Source organism: Corvus moneduloides, chromosome Z (genome assembly GCF_009650955.1).
Source record: "Corvus moneduloides isolate bCorMon1 chromosome Z, bCorMon1.pri, whole genome shotgun sequence".
Lineage (NCBI taxonomy): Eukaryota > Metazoa > Chordata > Aves > Passeriformes > Corvidae > Corvus > Corvus moneduloides.
The window spans coordinates 57,461,149-57,483,936 of NC_045511.1; the positions used below are offsets into that span (position 1 = coordinate 57,461,149).

Here is a 22,788-nt window from a genome sequence, read left to right on the forward strand (position 1 = left end):
TCACAGCTGTCATCCTGCTATTGATCTATACTGGACTTATATGTTCTTGCATTTCTCTACCTTCGTGAGACAGTCTCAAGAGGCCTCTTGAGATATGACAAACATGGCATCTGTTTCACCAGTTCTATAATGAAAAGGGAAATCTTGAAATTAGAGCAGGAAGGGCAAAGGAACATACTCAACAGGCACCACTTTACAAAACCATTTCAGGTTTTTCAGTATGGGCAATCGTTTTAGGGTAACTACAGAAATTCTTTTGGTTCCCTAATTTTCCAAGTAACAGGGAGATAATCCCAAATGCCAGTGATCATCAGTCCAAGATTTCATGCTTTGATGCAGTGGTGTATTTAAAAATTTGCACAGGTGTGTCACTTAGAAAGCTACCAAAGTTATTGGTAATAACATGTGTCTTCTAGGAGTAGGCGTAGTAAACCTGCTAAATTGACAAAAACAGAATTTGGCATTTTAAGTCCTAGAATTATGCATTGTACCTGTATAGAATTTTTCATTTAAGGATTTGGTGTGCTGGATTTTTTTGTTTTGGCTTGGTGGGGGATGGTGGTGGTGATTTTGTTTTGTTTTACTTTGATATAATCCTATAATCCTGAAGAGTAAGAAGGTATTATTCCTTAATTATGCACAGTATAGAGAAATTTAAAGGGATTTGGGGTTTTTTGCTTTCTAAGTATGCAGAGCCTAAGGCTTCACTTAAAGCATGTATCTCATGATTACCACTTTTCTAGGCTTTAAAATTAGACAGCTTAATCTCAGCAAGATAATTTTTCTGCAGCATTCCTCAGAGAAAAGCAAAACCAATCTGCATGCCCTATGAGTAAAAACATTTTGTACATCTGTGTCAAGTGTCTGATCCTTCATGTGCAGTGTACAGGATATTTGGAATGTGTCTCTATGCAAAGCAGATACTTGTCATCAGTCTTATTTGGGGGAAAACATTTAAGCACCCGATTAACCTTCATAAAGAACACGCATGACAATTTTTGCCCAATTGCCTAGTAACTGTAGCATCTGAACCATTTGTTCTTAGGAAGAACCCAGAGGATATACAACTTAACTGCAACAATTCTGTCCAAAATCAGAATGTCTATACCAAGTGATTCAGACTGAGACATCCTTTGTCCCTTGAACACAGTAATTTATAAATCAAAACAGTCATTTAACAATTGAAAAAGGAAATCCTGTATGACTATGGAGCCTACTGAGGAAACTTTCTCCAAAGCATGTGCACTTAAAAGTTGTGTGTGCGTGTGTGGTTAATGATCAACATCTTGGAACTCATTTTGCTCTCTAGTGCACAAAATGGTATAAATTTTCAAACATCAAAGAGCACAGGATTTTGTAGGGATGTGCACGTTTCATGTTTAAGCATTTTGGTTCTCTTCATCTTGCATTAGTGTTTCACATTGGTAGCACTTGATGAAAATTTAAAGACTTTTAAACGTATCTGTAGAGCTGATGAGGCAGGTCATGTCAAATAAAAATAACATACAGAAAGCACAATCAACTCCTGGGGGTATAAAGTAACATATTGGTCTGTTTCTCCATGTCTAAACAGATGGAATTTGCCACAGGGAGCAAAGAAGAATTAGGTCACAGAGATGGGCTAGCTGTGGGCAGTGGCATTTGAATTATCTGGCCCTGCAAGCTGGTCAGAATGAAACAGCACAGGTTGATGCCAGCTTAGAGAAAGGTAGGGAATAATTCCAAATTTGTGTTATCTGACCTTGTGACTTAATCATATGGCATTCAGAAATGAAGTTTTGCCTTTGGTGGTAGCACCACCAAATAGTTGCCCTCAGTTAATAAAAAATAAAACAAAAGCCCTCAAACAAACAAAAACAAACAAACAAACAAAACCCCCAGCCAAACAAAAAAACCCCACTTTGTGTCCTTGTACTATAATTCAATGGTTTGAAAAAACACATATCCCACCATCTATTTTCTTGTTGACTCTGCTTATACTTCAAGCAATTAAATTTCATATAACTCAATGGTATTTTCCCAAACCCTTACCACTAGACAGTGATAAAAGACTTATCACTAGCACACTCCACCTGTTCTTTGTAGAAGGCATTTGCTGAAACATTTCCAGTGGTGTATGCATTTGCTTGAAGTAAAAAAATATCAGCTCTTTCCAGACTGGATGTATGGGGCCTGACCCTGCAGCACATCTGCATCTGGAACTCCTTCACAGGTATTTTACACCAGCATAAAAAGATACTGATACCAGTACCGTGATATAAACAACATTAACCTAAGGGACAGGAATCAATATGAAAAACATTAAGAAATCATTGTTAAAATTGCTAAAACCTAACTTGAGCCCTTTAGAAGTTGTGTGACTCATCCTTGCTTGGTAGTAGCATCTTGTAAAATTCATTAACTTGAACTTTACATTTGAATTAATTGCTGTTAACTTTTTAAAAGATTTGGTATGTGAAATTGCTAATACTAGAGAAAATATTTAATTGACACTAATTCACTGATTTGTCATTAACTTAGAAACACAAGATGAACATTTACTGTTGAGAGTTGTGTATGACTTGGATGACTAGAGAAAAATCACCATGGAACCAGTTGGATAATATCAGAAAATACCTGAGGTTCTTTTTATAGGAAAGGCGAGGTATATAAATAAGCACCATCTTTAAATAGATTAAATACTACATAAAAGAAAAGGCATTCCTCCTTTCTTCTAGCTGTTTCTCCCCTTCCCTACCAAGGTATGAAAAATCAAATGTTTGCTTTACCAATGTTTTCTGTGGTCTGATACAAGTAATTTGTTCCTACAAGCCTTATCTCACTTTGTAAACCATTATTCCTGTAGAAACAGAAGTAGATTCTCCCAGCAGGGCTACAAATGGGTTGTTCTTCAAGGAACTAGAGAGTATCTTAAATCTGCTTAATGTATGAAAACTTCCCCCACAAAATACAACAAGAACACAAACTGGGAAGACACTGGTAACAAAGAAACACACAGGAGGCTGTTGAAAAGAGACAAGAAGCTGCCGAAGTTAGATAACAGTTTGGTAAAGAGAGCTTTTAGCTAAAATAAACTTCATAATTTCAGTTGAAATTTGCACAAATGGCTTGAATTGTTTGAGCTTTTTCCCCTTGTGTAGTGTAAAACAATTCTGGCTTATAGAAAAATATTATAAAATTACCAATCTTGGTAACAAACTTGATAACTTATTCCCTATGCAGTGGAAGATCATAGAATCAACAGAATAGTTTGGGTTGGAAGGGATATTTCAAGGTCACCTAGTCTAACCCCTCTGCCATAAACAGGGACATCTTCAACTGGATCCGGTGGCTCAGAGCACCCAGCTGCTTACTTTAATTAACAGTGTTTGAAAAATAAAAATGCATCACACAGTAACCAGCGGTAAGCTTCCAAATACTTGTATGCTTTTCATATTTATGATTTTACTTCCAATGGCTGTGTCTTTTGGTCCTGTCCTGTGGAAGGCTCTGAAGTGAAAGTTGTCTGTGTTCCTGCAGAAGCTGTGTGGGTTTTTAAAGAAACCTTTTTATAGGAATTATTTCTTACCATTCATCTACTTGGTAACCTAGTTTATTTTTTTCAGTTTAAGTAACAATAAGAGATGACTGGCTGAGACTCTCCACATCTTCACATACTGCTAATAGTATGGCATCACCAGCGTTTACATAACTTAGTGGAAAATGTCAGGCGTGATAAATTATGTGCTTTATTTTCTCTTTACTGGCTCAGCGAAACGTTTTGCCTGCAGGACGTAGTGGATCAGAATACTTCCTGTCACAGAAAATAATCCTAGAACGGGTCCCTGAGTGAATGCTTGGTTGGTAGTGTGGCTTCTAATTGCTATTCTTCCCAGGCTCCAGCTCCTTGTAAATCTCCTCAGCGCGACCGCCCTGCCTGTGCAGACACCTGCCTGTGCAGACACCTGCCTGTGCAGACACCTGCCTGCAGAGATGCACCCACGAGCGCTCCCCGCTTGCTCTGAGAGCAGCAGCGAGGTGACGGCGCACAGCGAGGGCAGCCCTGCTAAATGGCCGTCGCAGCCCCTCGTCTCTGTGACGCGCCAGGGTCGAGATCTCCCCGAGGGGAGCCTGAGCAGCACACCGGGCCCACCACCTGTTTCCTAGGGACCGCCGTGCCAGGCCGTGCTACTGCCGGGGGCAGGACACCGGGCTAAGGCTGGCGGGGAGAGCGCCGCAGCCTCGAAAGTCTCGCCGGGCGGACAGACCCTGCTGGGTTCTGATACACCTGTGCTGGGTTCTGATACACCTGTGCTGTCTCCGTAGCAAAGCACCTGGATTTAATTTATCCTGGCGCTACTGACGCTGGAGCCAGCAGGGGCTGGGAAGAAGAGAAAAACCCCACGCTTCCCTGCTCGCCTCTCCAGCGCGGCCGAACGAGCCTCCTTCGGCCCGGCCCCGAGCAGCCCCGGCGCTCCCCCGCGCCGCCGCGGGGGGTGGTGGCGCCCGCCCGGCCCCGCCCCGCCACTTCCGCAGCCGCGCGGCCGCCATGTGGCGGACGGGGGCCGTGGGTGCCGTGCGCGCCGCGGGACGGGCGGCAGCGGCGGGGGCGGGGGTGCGGCCGGGCGGTGGCACCAGGGGCGCCCCGAGGGCGGGCACAGCCGCCGTCAGCCTCACGGTGAGCGGGGGGCGGGCGGACGGCGGGGGCGAGGCGCGGCCTGCGCGGGAGCGGGCGGGGCGGCCGTGGCGGAGCGCCGGCTGGGGCTGGTGGGCAGGGAGGGAAGGGCGGCAGCCAGGGCAGCCAGCGCCGCCGCCGGGCCTGCTCGGAAGCCGTCCCACAGCGGGGCGCGTCCTTCCTCCTTCCCTCTCTCCCGCCTGCCTTCTCCCTTTCTCCTTCCCTCCGTGCCCCGGGAGCTGCCGCACACGGGAGCTGGTGCACTCGTCTGCTGCCGCTCTCCAGGCGCAGAAGGCGGTGCTGGGGCCGCCCTCAGCCGGGTGTGCTACGCCGGGGCAGATGCCGGCTGCGTGCTGGCACCGCTGTTGCCAGCCTCCAGTCACAAACGGAGTATGGGCACACACTGATGGAATTAGAGCTGCTCAGGTTGGACAGAGCCTGAACGTGTTCTTGGTCTTGCAGCTTTTGATCTTAAGTGTGTATGAAGGAAATGCTGTAGGGTAAAGGGTACAGTCAAACATGTAGGCACCGTGGTGTATTTTGTCGGCCTGTACTGATGTTTCGCCGTTCTGTCCTTTCTGCCTGTGTCGTGGTTTTGGACTAACAGGCGGCTCATCGGTAATGCCTGCGGATAGATGTCAACCACATGGAGAGAGATCGGCCTGTGTTTTGCTCTTCGATGCTTGAAGAGAAGCTGTCATAGCTCCTTTGCAAATGTCACTTGCTTTTCAACGCAGTTTGAAATTTTCTGAACATGCACGAGTACACAAAAAGTAATAATGAATGTTGTTTTACCATTAAACCGAATAGTCAGCACCAGTTAAGAAGAAAATGGAAATCATGCTATCTTCCTTTCTTGGTGGATAGCATAAGTACTTCTGCTAGTGTGTCTGACCTGGGGATTAGCTTTATTTTCATGCTTGTATTGGTTTCCCTCAACGGGGTTACCCATTTTGTTCCCCTGTCTGATACTGCCAGTGTGGCAATACAGCTTTTCCATAATTTTGATTTGCTTTTTAAAGCCTTCTTTCTTTTTCCTGCCGAGAGAAATTAGAAATTAAATGGCTTGTTTTACAGAGAGATCTGGAATCTGAAGTGGGTTTGGCTCTTTTGTATGTAAGAAGGAGTCGGGGTTTGTGTTTATTTCGATTTAATATGTTCCTGACTTCCAGCAGAGGGACACATGTTGATAGTTCAGCATTTGAGCAGTGGATACTTAGGAAAATCTGGGCCTAAGCCATTTAATTGTCTGAAGTTACTCAGTAATTAGAGTGGTAGAACAATAGAAAAGTTAGAATAGTTCTCTATTCCTAGTTTATTCCTCTGTGAATGAAAGGGTACAGGGTTTTTTTCCATTAGCTTGTATGAGGAAGACAACGAGATTTTAGATTGTTTCAATTATCCAAGGACTAAAGCTGCATAATTCTTTGCATTTTAGCCCTGTGATATAGAATATGAACATTTTTACTTGAGCATGGAAAGGACTTGAAGGATTTGTTTAATTTGTATGATAAATGCATAGTTTGTAATTCTTGATGTTTTAATTCCATTTTACTTGTGCTTACTTTAAACAGCAGTTACAATTTTCTTCAGATGTGAAGAGCAGGACTGTTTGGCTCATGAATTTGAGAAATGCAGGAACTCTGAGTGACACAAGGTAAAATGTATTTTGAGATACACATATGAAAATACCAGTTACGTATTTTAAAATAACTTATATGCATATTAAGACTACCAAACTAATGTAATGTTGATGTGATGTAAAGGACAGCTACAGTTTTAGCTAAAAGCATCTTGTGTGAATTTGGGAAGTTGCTTAGGAAATAACTCATGTGCCTAAACGCAGGTGTTTAGCACCATTTCACATATGCCAGAGGACATGAAATTTCTGCTTGTTCTGAGAGGATGTGACACAGTATCCGTTGGCGACTTCTCCCCTTCTGATGCAGCAGTTGGAGACACCCTAAAGGATTGTGCAGATGTCTGAAATGGCTCTTGCCTTTAAGTGCCTATAGTGCACCCTGAACCAGTACACGAATCCTGCCCGATCCAAAGGCTTTCTCCATGCCCCAAGGCATTTTTGTGGTGTCCCTCATATCAGTGACATAGAGCATATTTCAGTTACTGGATAATAAGAAAATTTTTTAAAAGATACGTTTTATATTATCAACTGATATATATTGTATATTCAGCCCATATTCACTGTTTTATTGCCATATTAGCAAAAACTGAAATTATTTCACTGAATTTTTTGTTGGTAGAGAGACCCCTCTACACACTCAGTTAAAGCTGACACTTTTATGGATGGAAAAACTTAAGTGATTTAATTGCATTTACATTTGGTTAATTAAACTGATCTAGACTTTGTTCCGCTAAAGAGGAAAAGAGAAGCGGTCTCACAGGTGCTGTAAGCCTTATGTAATGGCCACAAGGGTGCTTTGAGACTCTCTGGAGAAGACTGTAATTCATAAGTGTTAGTTCATAAGCACAGTTTAAATAACACCTAATTACCAGGTTGTGTGGGTGATTCCAGTTAAGAAGGCAAAGGCTATACATAAACATGGTAAGTGATGTTGACGTTTCTAAACTGCGTATGGCTACAGCAAATTTTGGAGAGTCAAATGACATACATTTCTAAATGGGAGATGCTTTTGTGTCTATTTGTAGAGTTCAAAACTAAGCAATTCTTACACAAAGTCCTTTTCTGAAAATGCCTTACTTCGAAATCTGACACGGTTTACTAAATGGGGGTTAGTATCTAAGGAAGTAAGTACATCTGCTTCAGTTAAGAGATCTCTAATAGCAATTAATTTCAAAATTTCACCTCCATTTATAAGGTGGATTGTCACCTACATCACCTTAAGAAAACTGATTACTTTTATACCATCATTTCATGGTGACTGTTTCATCCAAGGTCATGGTCTTGGTATGTTTTTTATTATAGGGAAAATGTTGTCTTCCATGTTTTTCCTCCTAATTATGGACTTACATGTAATTTGTAGCTCTTTAGATGAAACCACTTACGAGAAACTGGCTGAAGAAACACTGGACTCCTTAGCAGATTTCTTTGAGGACCTGACAGATAAGCCTTTTACCCCAGAAGATTATGATGTCTCTTTAGGGGTATGTTTTAAACATTGTATTACCACTATAATTATTGTAGGTTTTTTCCTATTATTTGGAGGAGAATTTTAAATTAGTCACCTTAGTGCTGACACTTAAAATACAGTGAGTTTTTACACCTTTATTGTATACTGATGGGGGCAACAATTCTGGTGAAAAGTAACACATACTGTTGTATGATTTGGGAATTTAAAATGTTTCACGTTTAAGAGAAAGACATAGTTCTACAGTAAATGAGCAGAAGAGGAGACAGAAACTGTTTTCTGATTTCACATTCGTCTATAAATTTTCCTAAACAGGCATAGGTATCTGGCATAGCAATCAGTTGCCTTCTGGTGAATACTAGAACAGTAGGCCTACGTGGCATAGTACATCACATGTAACTGTTAGAGCAGTTTCTTTGATTGCCCTGAAGACAGAGAAGCAGCGTTTGTGTTGACCAGGTAGCGTGGGTTTGTCCTGGCTTCACTGATGACAGCCTGTGGTGGAGAGAAGCAACAGAGGGTGCTGTGTTTGGATAGATGGTTGCAGAAGTGAGACCAGAGCATAGGTGGGGAGAAGGGCTACTATCGTAGGAGACCTTGTATGGCTGGAGCCTTCAGTAGTCAGCCCACTCACATTCTTTTACAGGAGTGACAGAATCAGATTAAAAATATTAGTTTTATTTGTATAGGGAATTTATTAGTTTTTATATAAATTCAGTGCCTGAAGTGATTTATGTATTTCAGCCCTCGACTTGGAGAAGGGTGCAGTTTCTCTCTACACTACTGACTGCTACATAGGTCTTTCATTACTGCAGTTTTTTGAGGTCACACAATTACTGCTCCCTCTTCATGTCTTACCACAATGAGATTGCCTTCTCCTGGCACTGTCAGTTAAGGTTTTATGCTCAGGGATGTTGAATTGCATGCTTTGGGTTTCACTGTGCAAAGCACAAAACCAAAACAAAAGCCTGTAGTTTTGGACTTGCTTCTGTGTAGCTTTGTAATCATAATTGTCATTCTGTATTTCTGATAGCTAAGATATAATATATTGTCAGTAGCTTTGTGTTTAGCAAATACTATTTGTTGCTTTAATTAAGTATGTAGATAATGTGACAGCTAATTGCTTTTCTGGTAAAAAGCATTGTTTAACCGTTAGTCTTCAGTATGTTTTAGGATATCAGAACCTATTAGCCTTATCCGACTATCTTAGGAAAAAAATAGCAATGGTTGAAACTTACCTCTTTAGTATTCTTAGATGCTTCATTATGTTAATCTGATGGGTCATGTCATAATTGTTTTCTCCATCTACTGTATGGTGGATTATGTTTGACATTGACTAATGGTAATACATCTTAATTTTTACCAGTGGTCCTTTTGCTATATAGACTGTATGATGACAGTTAATAATATGCTGTCATTTCTGTTAAAAGCAGAAAGTTAAATAGGCCAAGTTTTAATTCCAAACAAACAGGGTCAGTGCTGCAGAAAGCCACAAGGTGGCGAACGTGATAAAGGTCTGTTGTGCCTGTTGTAAATTTTATTGCTTTGTGCAATTTATATCTTCATGTTCAGGAAAAAAAAAAGGCTCTTTAGAAGAATATTTTTCTTACCAGGAACTAGCAAACCAATCCAATAGTACAAAACACATACAGCAGTATTTCTCAAAATATGGTAAAAATATCTTGCAATTTAAGTTCTTAAAAAATCAAGTTGTATTTTCTAGTATTTCAGAAGTACTGTAAAATGTATGAGGAAGTGTTTTCAACACAGCAGTAGAGGTTAAACTCTATTTACTTTGGAAGGATAGAGCAACAGTACTCTCTAACAGCTGACACGTGGTATAAATAATAGTATAAATTTTTGTTAACTCCTTGAAAACCTATTTACTTATAGTGTTTTTGTAGCATATAGCATGACACCGTGTTGAATATTTAATATGACACTAAAATCACATAGAAGAATGCTGAAACCTGTATATCATTATGCTGGCCTAATCCCCCATCCTGTTCTTATTCTGCTGTATCTCTGCAATTCTAAGACTATTGAGTTATGGAAAACTTGAAGTTCTGACAGCCAGAGAAGTAGCTTGTTCTTGTCCTTCTCTGCACTGTACCAATGTCCAGTAGAAATAACTGGCAGAGCAATCTGATGGGACTTCTAAGGAGACCCTTTTATTTTTATTGTATTGATTGCAGATATAAATGCCTTAGCAAGCACAGAAACAACATGGAAACTAAGGTAAAAAATCAGATCCTGAGATTATTATTTTATGCGTGGTGGTAGTTGAGATAGGTCAGAAACCAGTAACACTGAGTTACTTTGTAGGGGAAGAGGGGAAGGAAGCTTTGAGTTGCTGCTTGTGCTACAGGGGATGTTTGCAGGCAGTAGATACTCATACATTAAAGCATTTTTCCCCACAGTGAGTGTTTGTACATAACAAACAGCTCTAGCAATGGTAGCTAGCTCTATTAGTATCTTCTGACTAAAGCATGACAAGTATGATACCCTTAAAGAATCTCTATTGTGCTGTGGGGCTTGAAGTATTTGAGATACTGCAAACTAAATAAATTATTATCTGAATCATCACATTGCATTCTGTAGAAATGTTTCCCTTTTTAATTAGTTTCATTCAGATCATCTTTGGATTAACTCCAGTCCAAGTGTTGTTGTTTTTTCACTCTTGAAGTCAGAACAGAAAACATTTTTGTCAGTTACAAGAAATGTGAATCATGTTGTCAGTAAGAAATGTGAGCAAGAAAGAGAAAATAAATGTTCATTAGGATAATGGTCTAAAGGTGGCATAACTAAAGCAAACCCAGACCTCATGGGGTTTAGAACTGGAACTTTTTTGAGGTACAAATCAGAATTATCGAGGGAAAAAAGTGTTTATTCCCTGTTAAACTATTACAGTTACTTAAAAAAAGTCAAATCACATGGCTCAGAAATCTAGCAATGTCACATAGAACTTCTTGATTTGGAACCACACCAGTTCTGCATTGTTCATTAATAGAAAAAAGTCGTTATTGGAGGATGTTTTAATCATTGTAAAATGAATTGCTGTGGTCTGGTCCTTTCAAGATGCCACATTCAAGCTCAAGAGTATTATTTAAGTAGTGCCATTGTGAATGGCATAAACACACTAAAATCAAACTTTGACCAGAAGGTTTAAAGTCTAGATCAGACTCAAAGATATGCAGTTTGGGCTAGGTATTACTGTAAGTTTTTAATATGTAGTGATCATTCTTCCTAGCTGTTGTTTGGGAGATGGTTCAGAATGTGATACAGATATGTAAGTTTCTGCCACTGCAGATGAAGTAATTGTTGTCAAAGTAACAGGATACAATTTTTTTATTTCTTGCTTTCTTTGTCTTTTAAGAGTGGAGTACTAACAGTTAAACTGGGTGGAGACATGGGAACATATGTAATCAATAAGCAAACACCAAACCGGCAGATTTGGCTGTCCTCACCCACTAGGTAAGTTATGTGTAAGTTTGTTACGTAATATCTGCAGACTGGGTGGAAATGTACTTCCCCTTATTTATAGCATGGCACGATCACATTATATCTTTTTCATAAGTAACCCTTCTACTCTGTATATTCTCAAAACATGATATAATCTAGATGTTCAATAATGGTTTGGTATAGAGGTTCAGGGCACACTGCAATATTACTGGCATACCTAAATTAATACAGGAAATGTGTAACAGAGAATTTTCATACACAGTTTCAGCCCAAAACCACTGTCTACAGGAATATAGCCTATTCATAGGAAATATAACCAGCAGTGATTAAAAAGAAACAAACAAAGCTTCTGTTGGAAAAAGAGCAGTGATGATGTCATGATCTAAACCTTTCTTTGTGTTTTAAACAGGGTGGCTCCTTCCCTTTTAAGCTTGTGGGATTTCCTGCTTTACATGTTTATGTATGCCCACACTGGTTGTTTCTGTCCAGCATCTGCCCTTCACAGGAGCCTTAGCTAGCTGCTTCCTCTGCCTTTTCTAATGCTGTGTTTTGATCCATTCCAGGTTTTCTGATTGGTTTCAGCAGGGAGGGCAGCCAGATAAGTGGGAAAATGCTGTAGCTGTCTCCCTCCAAAATCTGTATTCTTTGCCACTATCCCTGGAAAAGAACCCAGGGAGCTGATCAGTGTTACTGGTAAAGGAACCAGTTTATAAGATTTTTGCGTCACTGACACATGGGCTTCGTATATTTCTGAAAACCAAAATTCAGATAATTCCTGTCTGTTGAGCTCTAGTTGAGCTAAGACATATGTGCTCCAGAATATGGAATATGGAGTTCAAGAAAAAAGTTAAATTTTTCCTTTTTATAGTCCCTTAACTGCTATTACGATAAACAGTGGTATTTCCTGGAATATGATGCTGTGTGTTTGCTTACTTGCTAACTTCTGAAAAGCAACTCCAGCAAATACTGTATAATCTGGACTGACATTTTCTTAAATGCAGTATGCTGGGAAGTGAAAGAAGCCAATGTTGCTGCCAGTAATCACTTGCACTGCATGTTTTGGGGCACTTTTACAGTAAATGTTGATCTTGAGTCTTTAAGAACATATCCTGAGGGAGACAAATTTTTCAAGATGTGAGACATTTTTCTTGGAATTTTTTCAGCCTTCTGTTTGATATTGAGTGTCTGTACACCTAAGTGAAAACTTTACTTAGTTGACAGTTACAAAAAAAGGGCATGAGGGGATGTGTGCAACCTGCCAGCAGTGTGATTGCAGTAATTTCATGTGGCTCCTGACTGAAAAGACTTTTCAACCTTACACGATATTTCTTGGCAATACCTTAATGTGTTACTTTAATTCTTTTCTCTTATGATTGAAAAATATATGCAGACTTTCCATGAGAAATACATTTAATTTATATTTAAATTTTTAGGCATTTTACAGAATTCACTGGATCTTTGTTTAAACAATTAATTTAAGAGTCACATTTGTACAGCATTTTGGAGATTCATAGAGCTATGAAGGCATTTCATATGCTAACCTGATCACTGATATTTACTGCATAACATTTAAAACCAGTTCAGATAACATACATATTTCTTTGTCATTGTTAAATGTTCTCTCTTAGCCTGATTTTCATGAATGACAGGATCCCATTCCATCGTTCTGTAGGTGCAGGAGAGTATAAACATACACTTGTGCCACAGAGGTGAAGTGAGAAATACTTCATAAAGTAACTGAAACACATAACCCTGATTCAAACAGTTACCACTTCTCATACAGAAAGTGAGATTTCAGTGGAAGTGACTTGGGTTTGTGTTGATTAGTGGTTGGAAAGTGGTTCTTCAATTGACTATTGTGAGTAATTCAGGATATTCAAGGTTCAGATCAGTGTTTATGCTTGCAGAGAGAGAACCTGCAGATTGTTCTTATGTGTGTATAGGATAGTCTGTTCTCTAGCAGACTTTGCATGTTGACTGACTGAGTTCCAAGGCATATGTCCTACAAGATCGAGGGTTTATCTGTTTATCCCAGATGACCATTTCATTCCTTTCTCTTTTCTTTGCTTAGTTGATGTTAACAGCAGTGAGTACCTTTCAGTCATGTGACATGTGGAAAACTGGGTGGACACAAAGGTCTGGAATAGAACCCAGGTGTTCAAGTTTCTTTCTTGATACTTAATGTAGGCCTGGAAAAATCAAGCCAGCAACAATATGATAGCGCAGAGAAAAATAGCATTTTAGGTATAAATCTCCCACATGCCAATAGATTTGCTTTCAGGCACTAAATTATTTTGTTGCATCTAAAATGAAATGATTTGTGCTTTGCTGTTCTTAGAATGTTTGCAGAACTAATCAGTGGCATTAATTCAGCATTATACAAATATCTATTGTGATATTTGTGTGCAAGAAAATTATACGTGTGAGGGAAGAATGGGATAAAGGAAGAAATTGTGGGGAAATCAGTGCCAAAAGCAGGAAGGGAAAGTGCTTGAGTTCCCTGGGAGTGACTGATGCATCTTGTCACCTTTCAGATATATCTGTTTGATGGCTCCGTAGTTCCTGACATATCAGGCTTTTTCTGCTCCACTTCCTCAGACTGCCTACCAGCCGTTCCCCATGCTATCTGTTCCTTTTCCTGGGCACTCTCTGGCATACATTATACATACAGGCTTCCAGCAGTTCTCCTGAAATAATCTGTACTTACACAGTGTGTGATGTTCTGTTGTGTTTTTTTCTAGTGGGCCCAAGCGCTATGATTGGACCGGACGGAATTGGGTATATGCTCATGACAGAGTATCTCTTCATGAACTACTATCAAAAGAGTTTTCAACAGCTTTAAAAACTAAATTGGATTTGTCCTGCTTAATATATTCTGGGAAAGAAGATACTTGATTATATTCTACCTCATGGAAGTTCAAAAACTTTAACCTCAAGCCAAGCTCTTTCTTGGGCTGAAGTACCTGAGCTTAATTCTGTGGTTTTCTTTGGCATCAATATGTTGTGCAACCAAAATGAAAATAATATGTTTTTTCTCTAGTGCTCAGTCTTTGGATTTCTGTGTCGCTGTTTAAATCTGTGTCCGTGTAGTACAGGTGGTTGAGGTCGCCCATCTTGTCACTTCATTTCTTGCTTTCTTTATGCAGAAGTCATGAATTCCTAGTGTCTGTATACTTGTTTGCATGTAAGGACTGACCCACCTGGTGACTTCTGACCAGCACACAAACACTGAACTTTTCTTGGTGAAACATTCATGCAAAACAAGAAATGCCTGTGAGTTACATTGACATAAATTGTGGTACTGTGAATGTATTGCCTCGAAATTTGTGGCTATAGTAACACATCATAGTCACATTGAACATGTCATAATGCATGTAATGACAGTTTTTTCTCTTAGTATTACAGAACTTGCTATTTTCTCCAAATTCTAAATTGTAGTTTGTTTCACCTCAGGATTTTTTTTAAGCTAAACTTTAAATTACTTGGAGATTTGTGTGGCTCTAACCATGATATGGAACTGGAAAGACTAGTATGTGAAGTTTAAGCTGTACAACAGTATCTCTGCAAACATTTCATTCTGTTACCGTGCATTTCTCTTTCTCTACCTTTTTGTTCTTCAAAGAGTAAAAATAAATACTTTTTTCTTTTGAGCTGAGCAAAATTAAGTTCATGGTAGCAAAAATTTGCACTGATTTTATTCTACTGCATCTCTTAAGTGATTTTAGATTATCTTTTTAACACCATGATACAGCAAGGCTCCCCCTGGCACCATGCTGATGCAGAAATTTTTTAGAACCAGGTATGGTTCTTGGGCTGATGAAGCTGTCTTTGTCAGGCTGTTAAATATGTGAAGGAAATAAACTATCTACTTCAGATCTTAAAACAGAAACTTTTAAAAGAAATGATGAACAGCAACACTTCAGCATTTGCACTATTATATTATTACCACTTGCAGGCTTTAACCACCTATAAAATGGAAGGACCAAGTTGTTGACTAATGAATGAGGAAGCAATTATACCATACTCTTGCAGATTGTGTGAAAATATGTTCAGAGCAAAATATTTTTCTTCTTGGTTTCTCTGATGCTATGGTTAGTTTGGCATGATTCTCTAGCTAGCTTGACAGGTAATGATTGGTTTTGTCATTGAAAAACAATAACTGTAAAGTGTTCTTGCCCAGTATTTGCATTTAGAGTATAAGCATTGTTACCTGCTATTTCTCACTACTAAACAGAGAAACATGTCACCAGAAGTAGCTCTTAGTTAATGGTGCATGCTGTTTGCGTGTTTTACAATCAATATAAATTTCAGCTCTTCCAGATGAGGTAAATACAATGACTCCCAAATCTCATGAATCTTACTAAAAAATGACAGGGAGTTAAAAATAGAACATGTTTTTGCTGTTCTGAATTTAGAACACTGAAGATAATTTACGGCATATGGAAGTATGTATTTTTTATGTAGTTATTTTTGTAATATTTAGCTTGATCTCCTACAATTTCAGATAGTCATTTAAACACGTTTGTGTAGAAGTTAATGACTTGATATTTGAATCGAGAATACTTTTTCCTGGTTATTCCTTTGCCTGACCATGTGTAATTATTTTTTCCAATTGATTTTTCCAAAAATTATTTTCTTAAGTAATTTGCATGCAGTATGACCACTAACATGCATCTGATTCATATTTGGATGTTCATTCTCCATTCCCTTACATCTGGTACAAATGTTTATACCAAAATAAAGTTGCATGTAGAATTCTTAATTCATTATGTAAAGGTGTGATTTGAGAGTTTGATGAGAAGGGTGAAGGCCGCAGATGTGTGCATACTTTTGAAATCTTTCTGTTTCTTAAAACACATACTGGAAAGATTCTGTCCAAATGTCAGTTGAGGTGGATTTTAATAAGAGCAGTTCAGCTTTCACAGTTTACATGCCTGGCCCTTCCTCTGTAACACACTGCTGTTTATGCAAACAATTTCCTGGGTTTAGGTATCTGAGTAACAAATGGATTTAATCTTAACTGGTGAAGATAAATAGTGTCAGCAAGTTGGAATGAGTTTTATCTTGATGTACAAAATGAATCATAGGACATGACTCATTTTTTGCTTTAATACTTGCATCAAATTTTAAGTAGGGGCAAGGACTCCCATGAGCTGTCACGCTCATACAATGGAGGCACAGAGCAAGCTCTGATCCTAATGTCAGACTGCCTATTGCCCCAAGACAAGTAACACTTCCGTACTATTTTTTGCTTCTGTAACCTACAGAATAAAGAGATTGTTATATAGTTCCCCACCAGACATAATGGCAATAGTTTCTTGCTTCACCTCTCCCAAAAGTAATAGCTAAAGGACAGTCATTAAATATAGACTATGCACCAACAAGATCAATAAGAACCACTATCTTATGGGCATTACTTTTTCCCACAACACAGTTGCTCCACTGTTGGTGAAGGAGAATATGCAGAATATTTTGGAAGGATGAGTGTTGCCATTTGTAGCTTTACTGGCTGCCCAAGCTCAGCACATAACCTGGGGTGTGTTGGGTTTTTTTAGGTGTGTACAAGTTTTCACCAACTGCTAATCTGACCCTTGGTTTTTTTCTGGTTTTGGCTTATGGTCTGAAAGACCTAGTATGTCCAGCCTAGCTAAAATTCATTGTTTCCTCTGTGCCGAGGAGTTCTGTGGAAGTCTCGATTCATTCATGTAGTCAAGCCTACAGCAATTGCATGCAGTCTGCATTGGTCGCAAAATACCGCCTTTGTTTGCGAGGAGTTATGTGCCCAAGTTCTTGTCTGGTGTTTGCTCATTCATATTCTTTTCCACTTATGGTAATTTGTCAGAAAACATTACCTCTTCTTTGCAAGATTGTTCCATGTGATAAAATCATTACATTTTACTTCCTTAAAATTCCCAGTGTCTTTTGGCAGCTTGGATAAATGGGACAAAGGCCTGTTGTGAAGAGGTAGCAGAATAAGAGAAGTGGGGTTTGCAGGAAGGTTTGTGTTTGATTATTTTTAGCTTCTGGTTAGTGGTTGAACTCTTGTGATTGTGCTAGCTAGCTGTGTAATATATGGGAGTCCTGGGAAGGAAGGCGGAGGCTTTGCCAGAATACCTGGAAGAACATTCAAAGTAGTAAAGGAAGCATGGGAGGGGCAGAAGCAAAGGCTATCAGGAAGAGATTAACTTTGACCGACAGCTGATGTTGTTGGTCGGGCAAGGAGAGACATGGGGGAAACTGCTTCATGTTGTGGCCCTTTAGGGAATGGCGTTTTAAATTTAGTCCATACTACTATTTATAATTGTAACCAATCAAACATGTTCCAGTCCATTTTGCTATTGAGATTTTTCTTTTAATTCCTGTATAAAGATAAGAAATAAATTGTGTGGAGTTACCTCCATCTCTCTCCCAAATTGTCTTTTATGTAAATTGTACTGCTGGCAGTTGTAGAACAAAGACAAGATTCATGCCTTTTACTGAGGGAGATGGCCAGTGGAGACTGCTTTACTGGGGATAGGATAAACAGAGCTCTGAACAATTAAAGTATTCTAAACAATTCCTAATTACAAACTTTTTTTGGATTTCAGGTTAAAGAAAGATAGTTTAGATAAGAAAACAATAGATGTTTAAACCTCTCCACTCTTCTGAATTGACTTAAAAATTGTTTGTATCATGGTAATTATGCGATGTGATCAGTAAAACAATGAGTAGTTTTGCAAGCATTGCTACTTTCCAGATGTAGGCTTTTCTACTAGCCGTCAATGTTCTCTACTGTTCTGCTAAAAAAAAAATCAGTGATACATTTAATGTGTCCATAGTCTTACTCCTCTTAACAGCATTTTAGAGCCACTAACCAAGCATCCTAAGGCAACTACAAAAAGATTTGGAGAACTAACAGATGAAGGTTTAAAACATTCATTAAGGAAACAGGCACCCACCACAGTGTAAACCAAGTGACACATACCTGGAAGTAAGACTAAATTTCCATTCCTTGTGCCTTGATTCTGCCTGAATGCAATATTGTATTACATGCTGATCACAGAGTTAGTCTGTAGCTGACTGAAAACATCAAGTTTGTGAATTAGCACTGAATTAGTCTTTTTTTTTTTTTTTTTGTTTTTCTCTCTGATTTTTGCTGTTGGGGCTTTTAGACTGAAATAGGCACTTGAAGGCTAGTGTGTACACATGCATGTTAATTATTAACTGTAGTACAAGCAGGCTTTTTCCATACAATATCTGAATGCAGTTTCGTATTTGCTGTAATAAAATAGATTCTTTCAGGACCTCCTTCCAAAGTCCAGCCCCTTCATACTGTTTGCCTTCTTTATCTTACTTTCTGTATGAGACATAGTGCATGACCTGTACCTATTGAGGAAGAAATTTATCTGAATTAGAAATGCTGTGGGAATCTAGAATATTTCTCACCTGCAACTAGCAACAAACCAGAAAACTTGTAAGTAGATTTTGTTCCGCAGGCCTGATACGGGCGCTGTTTAATTTTAGAGGGGCTTGCAAGGGGTTTAGCTGTCCACCAGATAAGACAGCAGATAAGGAATTCCTGGTGACGTTTAGTGCTTTACAATGCAAAAGAAATACGACTCCAAAGAATCCTGCCGGGGCTGTTTGGCCTTGCCTTTCTCATCTCGGCTGCAGGACAGCAGTGATGCCGAAAGCTGATACCTGTGGAATGCCAGCCTGAAGTGTATTTCTCTTATGGTATGTTACAGTTTCGGGAACAGTATTGGTGTTCCGGCCTGGAAATGGAGCTACTCTGCCTTCTGCTAATCTTGTGTATTTCAGCTGAGAATGATGTGTGAACAGAGCCCTCCTGAGCTGTCAGTAAAGCGCCCGCAGCTATTCTGTGATAAAGAGCAGGGGAAAGCAGATTGAGAGGCGTACGTGGAACACTGCGCCGTGGTGTTAAAGGCTGTCTCAGAGGTCTTCCCGTTAGAAAGGTTCAGATGGGCCATGATCCCAAGTTCCAAACAAAACACTGATGTAAACGGAAAACACACCCAAGCGCTGGGTGACGGTGTGCCCCGCCAGCGGGGCTCCGCCGTGCCCGCCCGCAGGTCCGCTCTGCTGCCCGGGCCCGGCGCGGGGTGCCTCGGGCAGAGCCGGGGACCAGACCCGGGGGCAGAGCCGGGATTCCCTGCAGAGGACGGGACGGGCAGAGAAAACCCGGGGGGCGGGGCGGCCTCGCCGCGGTGACTCAGCGGCGCGGAGCACCGGGCTGCGACCGGTATTTCCTGTTCCCCTGTCGCCGCCGCGGGCGTTGGTGTGTGCGAGCGTGGGCCGGGGGAGCCGGGCGAAGGCACCCCTGCACCGAAGGGGCGGCAGCCGCAGGTGGGGACACGCCTAAGGAGTGGGCGCGCTGCCCGCCCATCCAGCCGCCAACACCCCTCCCCTGTGGTCCCTTGCCCTCCCCATCCTTCCCCTCTCCTCCCCACCTGGGGGCGAGGCCGGCACCTGCGGTGGGAGCCCGCCCCGGCGTGGCCGCGCCGCCCCCGCTCGCGCCCCGCAGGAAATCGCCCGACTCGGCGGGAGCGGCCACAGCGGACCCGGCCCCAGCCCTAGTCTCGGCCCCGGCCCCCGGCCCCCGGCCCCCGGCCCCGGCCCCACACTCGGACTCGACGCCCTCGTCGCTGCCCGCTCCGGGGCGGCGGGGCAGGGCAAGGCGCAGTCGCAGGGCAAGGCGCAGTCCCAGCGCCGGAGCGCCTCTGGGACCTCTGCTCTCGCTGCCGGCCACTCTCCGCGAGCAGGCGAGTATCCCCGCGGGATATCCCCGCCCCGAACCCGCGCTCCCCGCCGCTTCCCTGCGCCCGGACAGGTGCGGTGGCCCCCGGCACCCTCTGTCCCCTGCGGCCGCTATCTCCGCGTCCCGCCCCTGGGGCCGCGCTGCGGCCACGAGCTGCCCGGCGTCTCCTTCTCGTTCCTTTGTGTGCTTTGGGTTTTATCGCCCCCTCGCCTAAGCTCCTCGGGCGCGCTTTGCCGCCTTTGTCCGCGGGAGCCGGATCCGCCGTGCCCCCGCGGGGCCCTCCCGGGCCGGTCCCGCGCCCGCCGCGCACCTGGGCGGCGCGAACAGCCGGGCTCGGCCGGGGATCGGCTTTTCTCTAACGGGATTAAGCGGCTCTCGGTGACTTTTTCCGTGATAAGTACTTTCCGGGAGAGTGCGATACTACGTGGAAAGTAGAAGAGATGTCACCGGCGAGTCGGGGTGTTTGTTTACCCGGGTTATTCCCCGACGGGGGGGGCGGGTCCCCCGTCCAGCGCACGCCCCCGCCGTCGGAGGCTTGGGCTGCCTTTGTTGCACAGAGAATTCCTGAAATCTTTATGTTGGCACATCCCGAGTGGATTCCATCCGTGCCTTGGGCTTTGGCTAACTGGGTCAGGGGAAGTTTCAAGTTAACAGGGAACTGTGAAACAAAGGAACAGGCAGTTCCAGAAGACAAATGTTTAATTGCCCTGTAAAAGTGCCTCGGCATTGACCATGTTTGCGGTGCTGGAGCCCAGGTGCATTAGATTTTCATCCTGGAGGATCAGGGTTGATCTACCAGTGGCATGCACTTGCTTTAGTAGAAAAGCAACTTGCCCTTATTTACCTCGTACTTGAAACCTGTTTGCATATTTTTTCCAGCATGAGAAAGTACATGCTGTTTGAACATACTTGTGTAAGAGTCATATAACCAATCAGAAAATTTTCATGCTTCCATTGTTGCTTTCTAGTAGTTATTCACTTGAAACAGAGAAAATCTCTGAATTACCTGCTCCCTAGCTTCAGCTTATAAAATTGTTTGTGTCGGTTCCCACAGCTAAGATGACATTCGAGGGCTCCAGGCCCCACAGCTGTGCTCCAGCAGAGGCTGCAAAGGTCTGCTTTGTTTTAACCTTTGGACGTAATTATCGAGGTTGCATCATTTGCAACAAAATAATTTACCTTTTCTTTTGTTCCACGAAGTTTTATTTTAAGGATTGAGAACTGTGATTCACCTATAGTTGAGGGAAAATAAAAGAGAAGCTATATGTGCTATGACTGATAAAACTGCTTCTTTCATTTATGAAGCATTTGTTGTCTAAGGCTTTAACTATCAGCTCTTTCAAATAGTGATCCTTGTCAGGGTCCATGAAGTCCTGACATGGCAAGAATCAGGTACTGGAAGGCATAGGAAGTTTGCTTTGTGTGAATTAATACTAATTGAGAGATCATCTGCTTTAAGAGACTTTGAAATGTTTTGCATTCAGTAAGCATGTGTTTGCCACTTACACATGGTCAGTAAGATTTATATTTAGTATAACATTATCGTGAGGGCTGTCATTAGGCTTCCGAGGAAGTTTTCTGCATGTATTTGACTTTTAGGTGAGTTTACTGTTATAATTGCTTCTGGACTGTTACATGCAAACATCTTAGGCCCTAAACATTGGTTTCAAGTAGTGGCAGTGACTCCTCTTCCCTTTACAAAAGGATGTCACTGTGGACTGGAGAAACTGTGTCTAATTGTGTTTTGCTACTGCCCTGTATCACTGTCAGTAACTACTGAGGTGCTTAGTGCCACTGCGCTGGGTTTTTGTGAGACTAAAGGTGAGTGTTGGGAATTAGGCAGTGGAGTTGGGGTGATCCCAATACTTTGCATGAACTGTAATGTAAATAGAGCTCTTCAGAATGAAGCATCAAAGTAATTAAGTGTCTGATACTTTTATGATTGCTTAATCCCCCCTTTCCTGGTTCAGTGTCCCCTAAGGACAACCAGGAAATCTTTCTTAGTGATTAAAACAATGTTTAGGCAGCAGCATGGTTTACAAATTGGGATGTGCCATACCTTTATAAAACCTATATGCTTAAAAGCATTAGAAAGTTCCTGGACCATAGTAATCCTCAAATGGGGAATGGCCTAATATTCCAGGACTACTTCAAAGCTGCATTTAACTTAGAGCAAATCTAGATGATAGCATTTGTGTGTGTGTTTTAATAGTTAGCAATCTTGCCTTTCTCCAGAATTTCCTTGTAGGGTAAAGGAAATCTTGTGTTACAAGACTGTTCACTTTTAGTTGTTGAAATAACAGTACTTACGTACTCAGGGACAGAGTAACTTTTGTCATACTGTGGCTGCATCAGTTTCACCCTATTGTAGTAATTCTGGAACTGGTCATTCTGATGACAGGGGGAACAAAGCACTCACATGTTAGAACAGCTACAGATTTTTGAGGTTAGAGATTTTCAAGTCTGGTTTATTTTCAAATAGGTATGAAAATTCTGGGAAACTACTAGGAAAAAAAAAAATTATTAAACTTGACAATTGATCCTTGGCATCAGTTGTAGAAAAGCTGTGGATCTTAATCCCAAATTGCAGTGGATTCCTGTGAACTTTGGAAGACTTCTCAAAAATGAGACAATCTATTTGTAATACAAGTATTTATGGTAGTTAAGTATATTGGGCATAATTTTGTCTTCTAATATATGCATCTTGCCATAGTGAAGAAATGTTTGCAAACTGTGTGTTACCTACAGAGATTGGAGCACTGACATGGGTATGACTGGTTTTGCGTGACCATGCTGGCATACACGCA

General features: G+C 41.4%; 2 protein-coding genes across 5 annotated transcripts in view; both read left to right on the forward strand.

Moving 5' to 3' along the window:
• Positions 1-4,528: 4,528 nt before the first annotated feature.
• On the forward strand, positions 4,529-15,992 carry FXN (frataxin). Of its 2 annotated transcripts, none has more exons than XM_032095139.1 (5): positions 4,529-4,657; positions 6,229-6,311; positions 7,657-7,777; positions 11,138-11,235; positions 13,965-15,992. In XM_032095139.1, exons 1-5 carry the CDS (start codon positions 4,529-4,531, stop codon positions 14,116-14,118), a joined length of 585 nt encoding a protein of 194 aa, XP_031951030.1. In that variant the 3' UTR covers positions 14,119-15,992. The 2 variants fall into 2 exon arrangements, with proteins under 2 accessions (XP_031951030.1, XP_031951031.1); XM_032095140.1 differs by lacking the exon at positions 4,529-4,657 and adding an exon at positions 4,738-5,080.
• A 2,667-nt stretch (positions 15,993-18,659) lies between these two features.
• The window catches only part of TJP2 (tight junction protein 2), a 64,637-nt gene continuing 60,508 nt past the window's right edge, over positions 18,660-22,788 (forward strand). The window contains exon 1 of one of the 3 annotated variants that reach the window (XM_032095136.1): positions 18,660-18,676. The gene's annotated coding sequence lies outside the window, so the exon portion shown is untranslated. Of the gene's footprint in view, positions 18,677-19,488; positions 19,570-19,779; positions 19,986-22,788 lie in introns of those variants that run through there. The other 2 variants (XM_032095138.1, XM_032095135.1) reach the window with 2 other exon arrangements.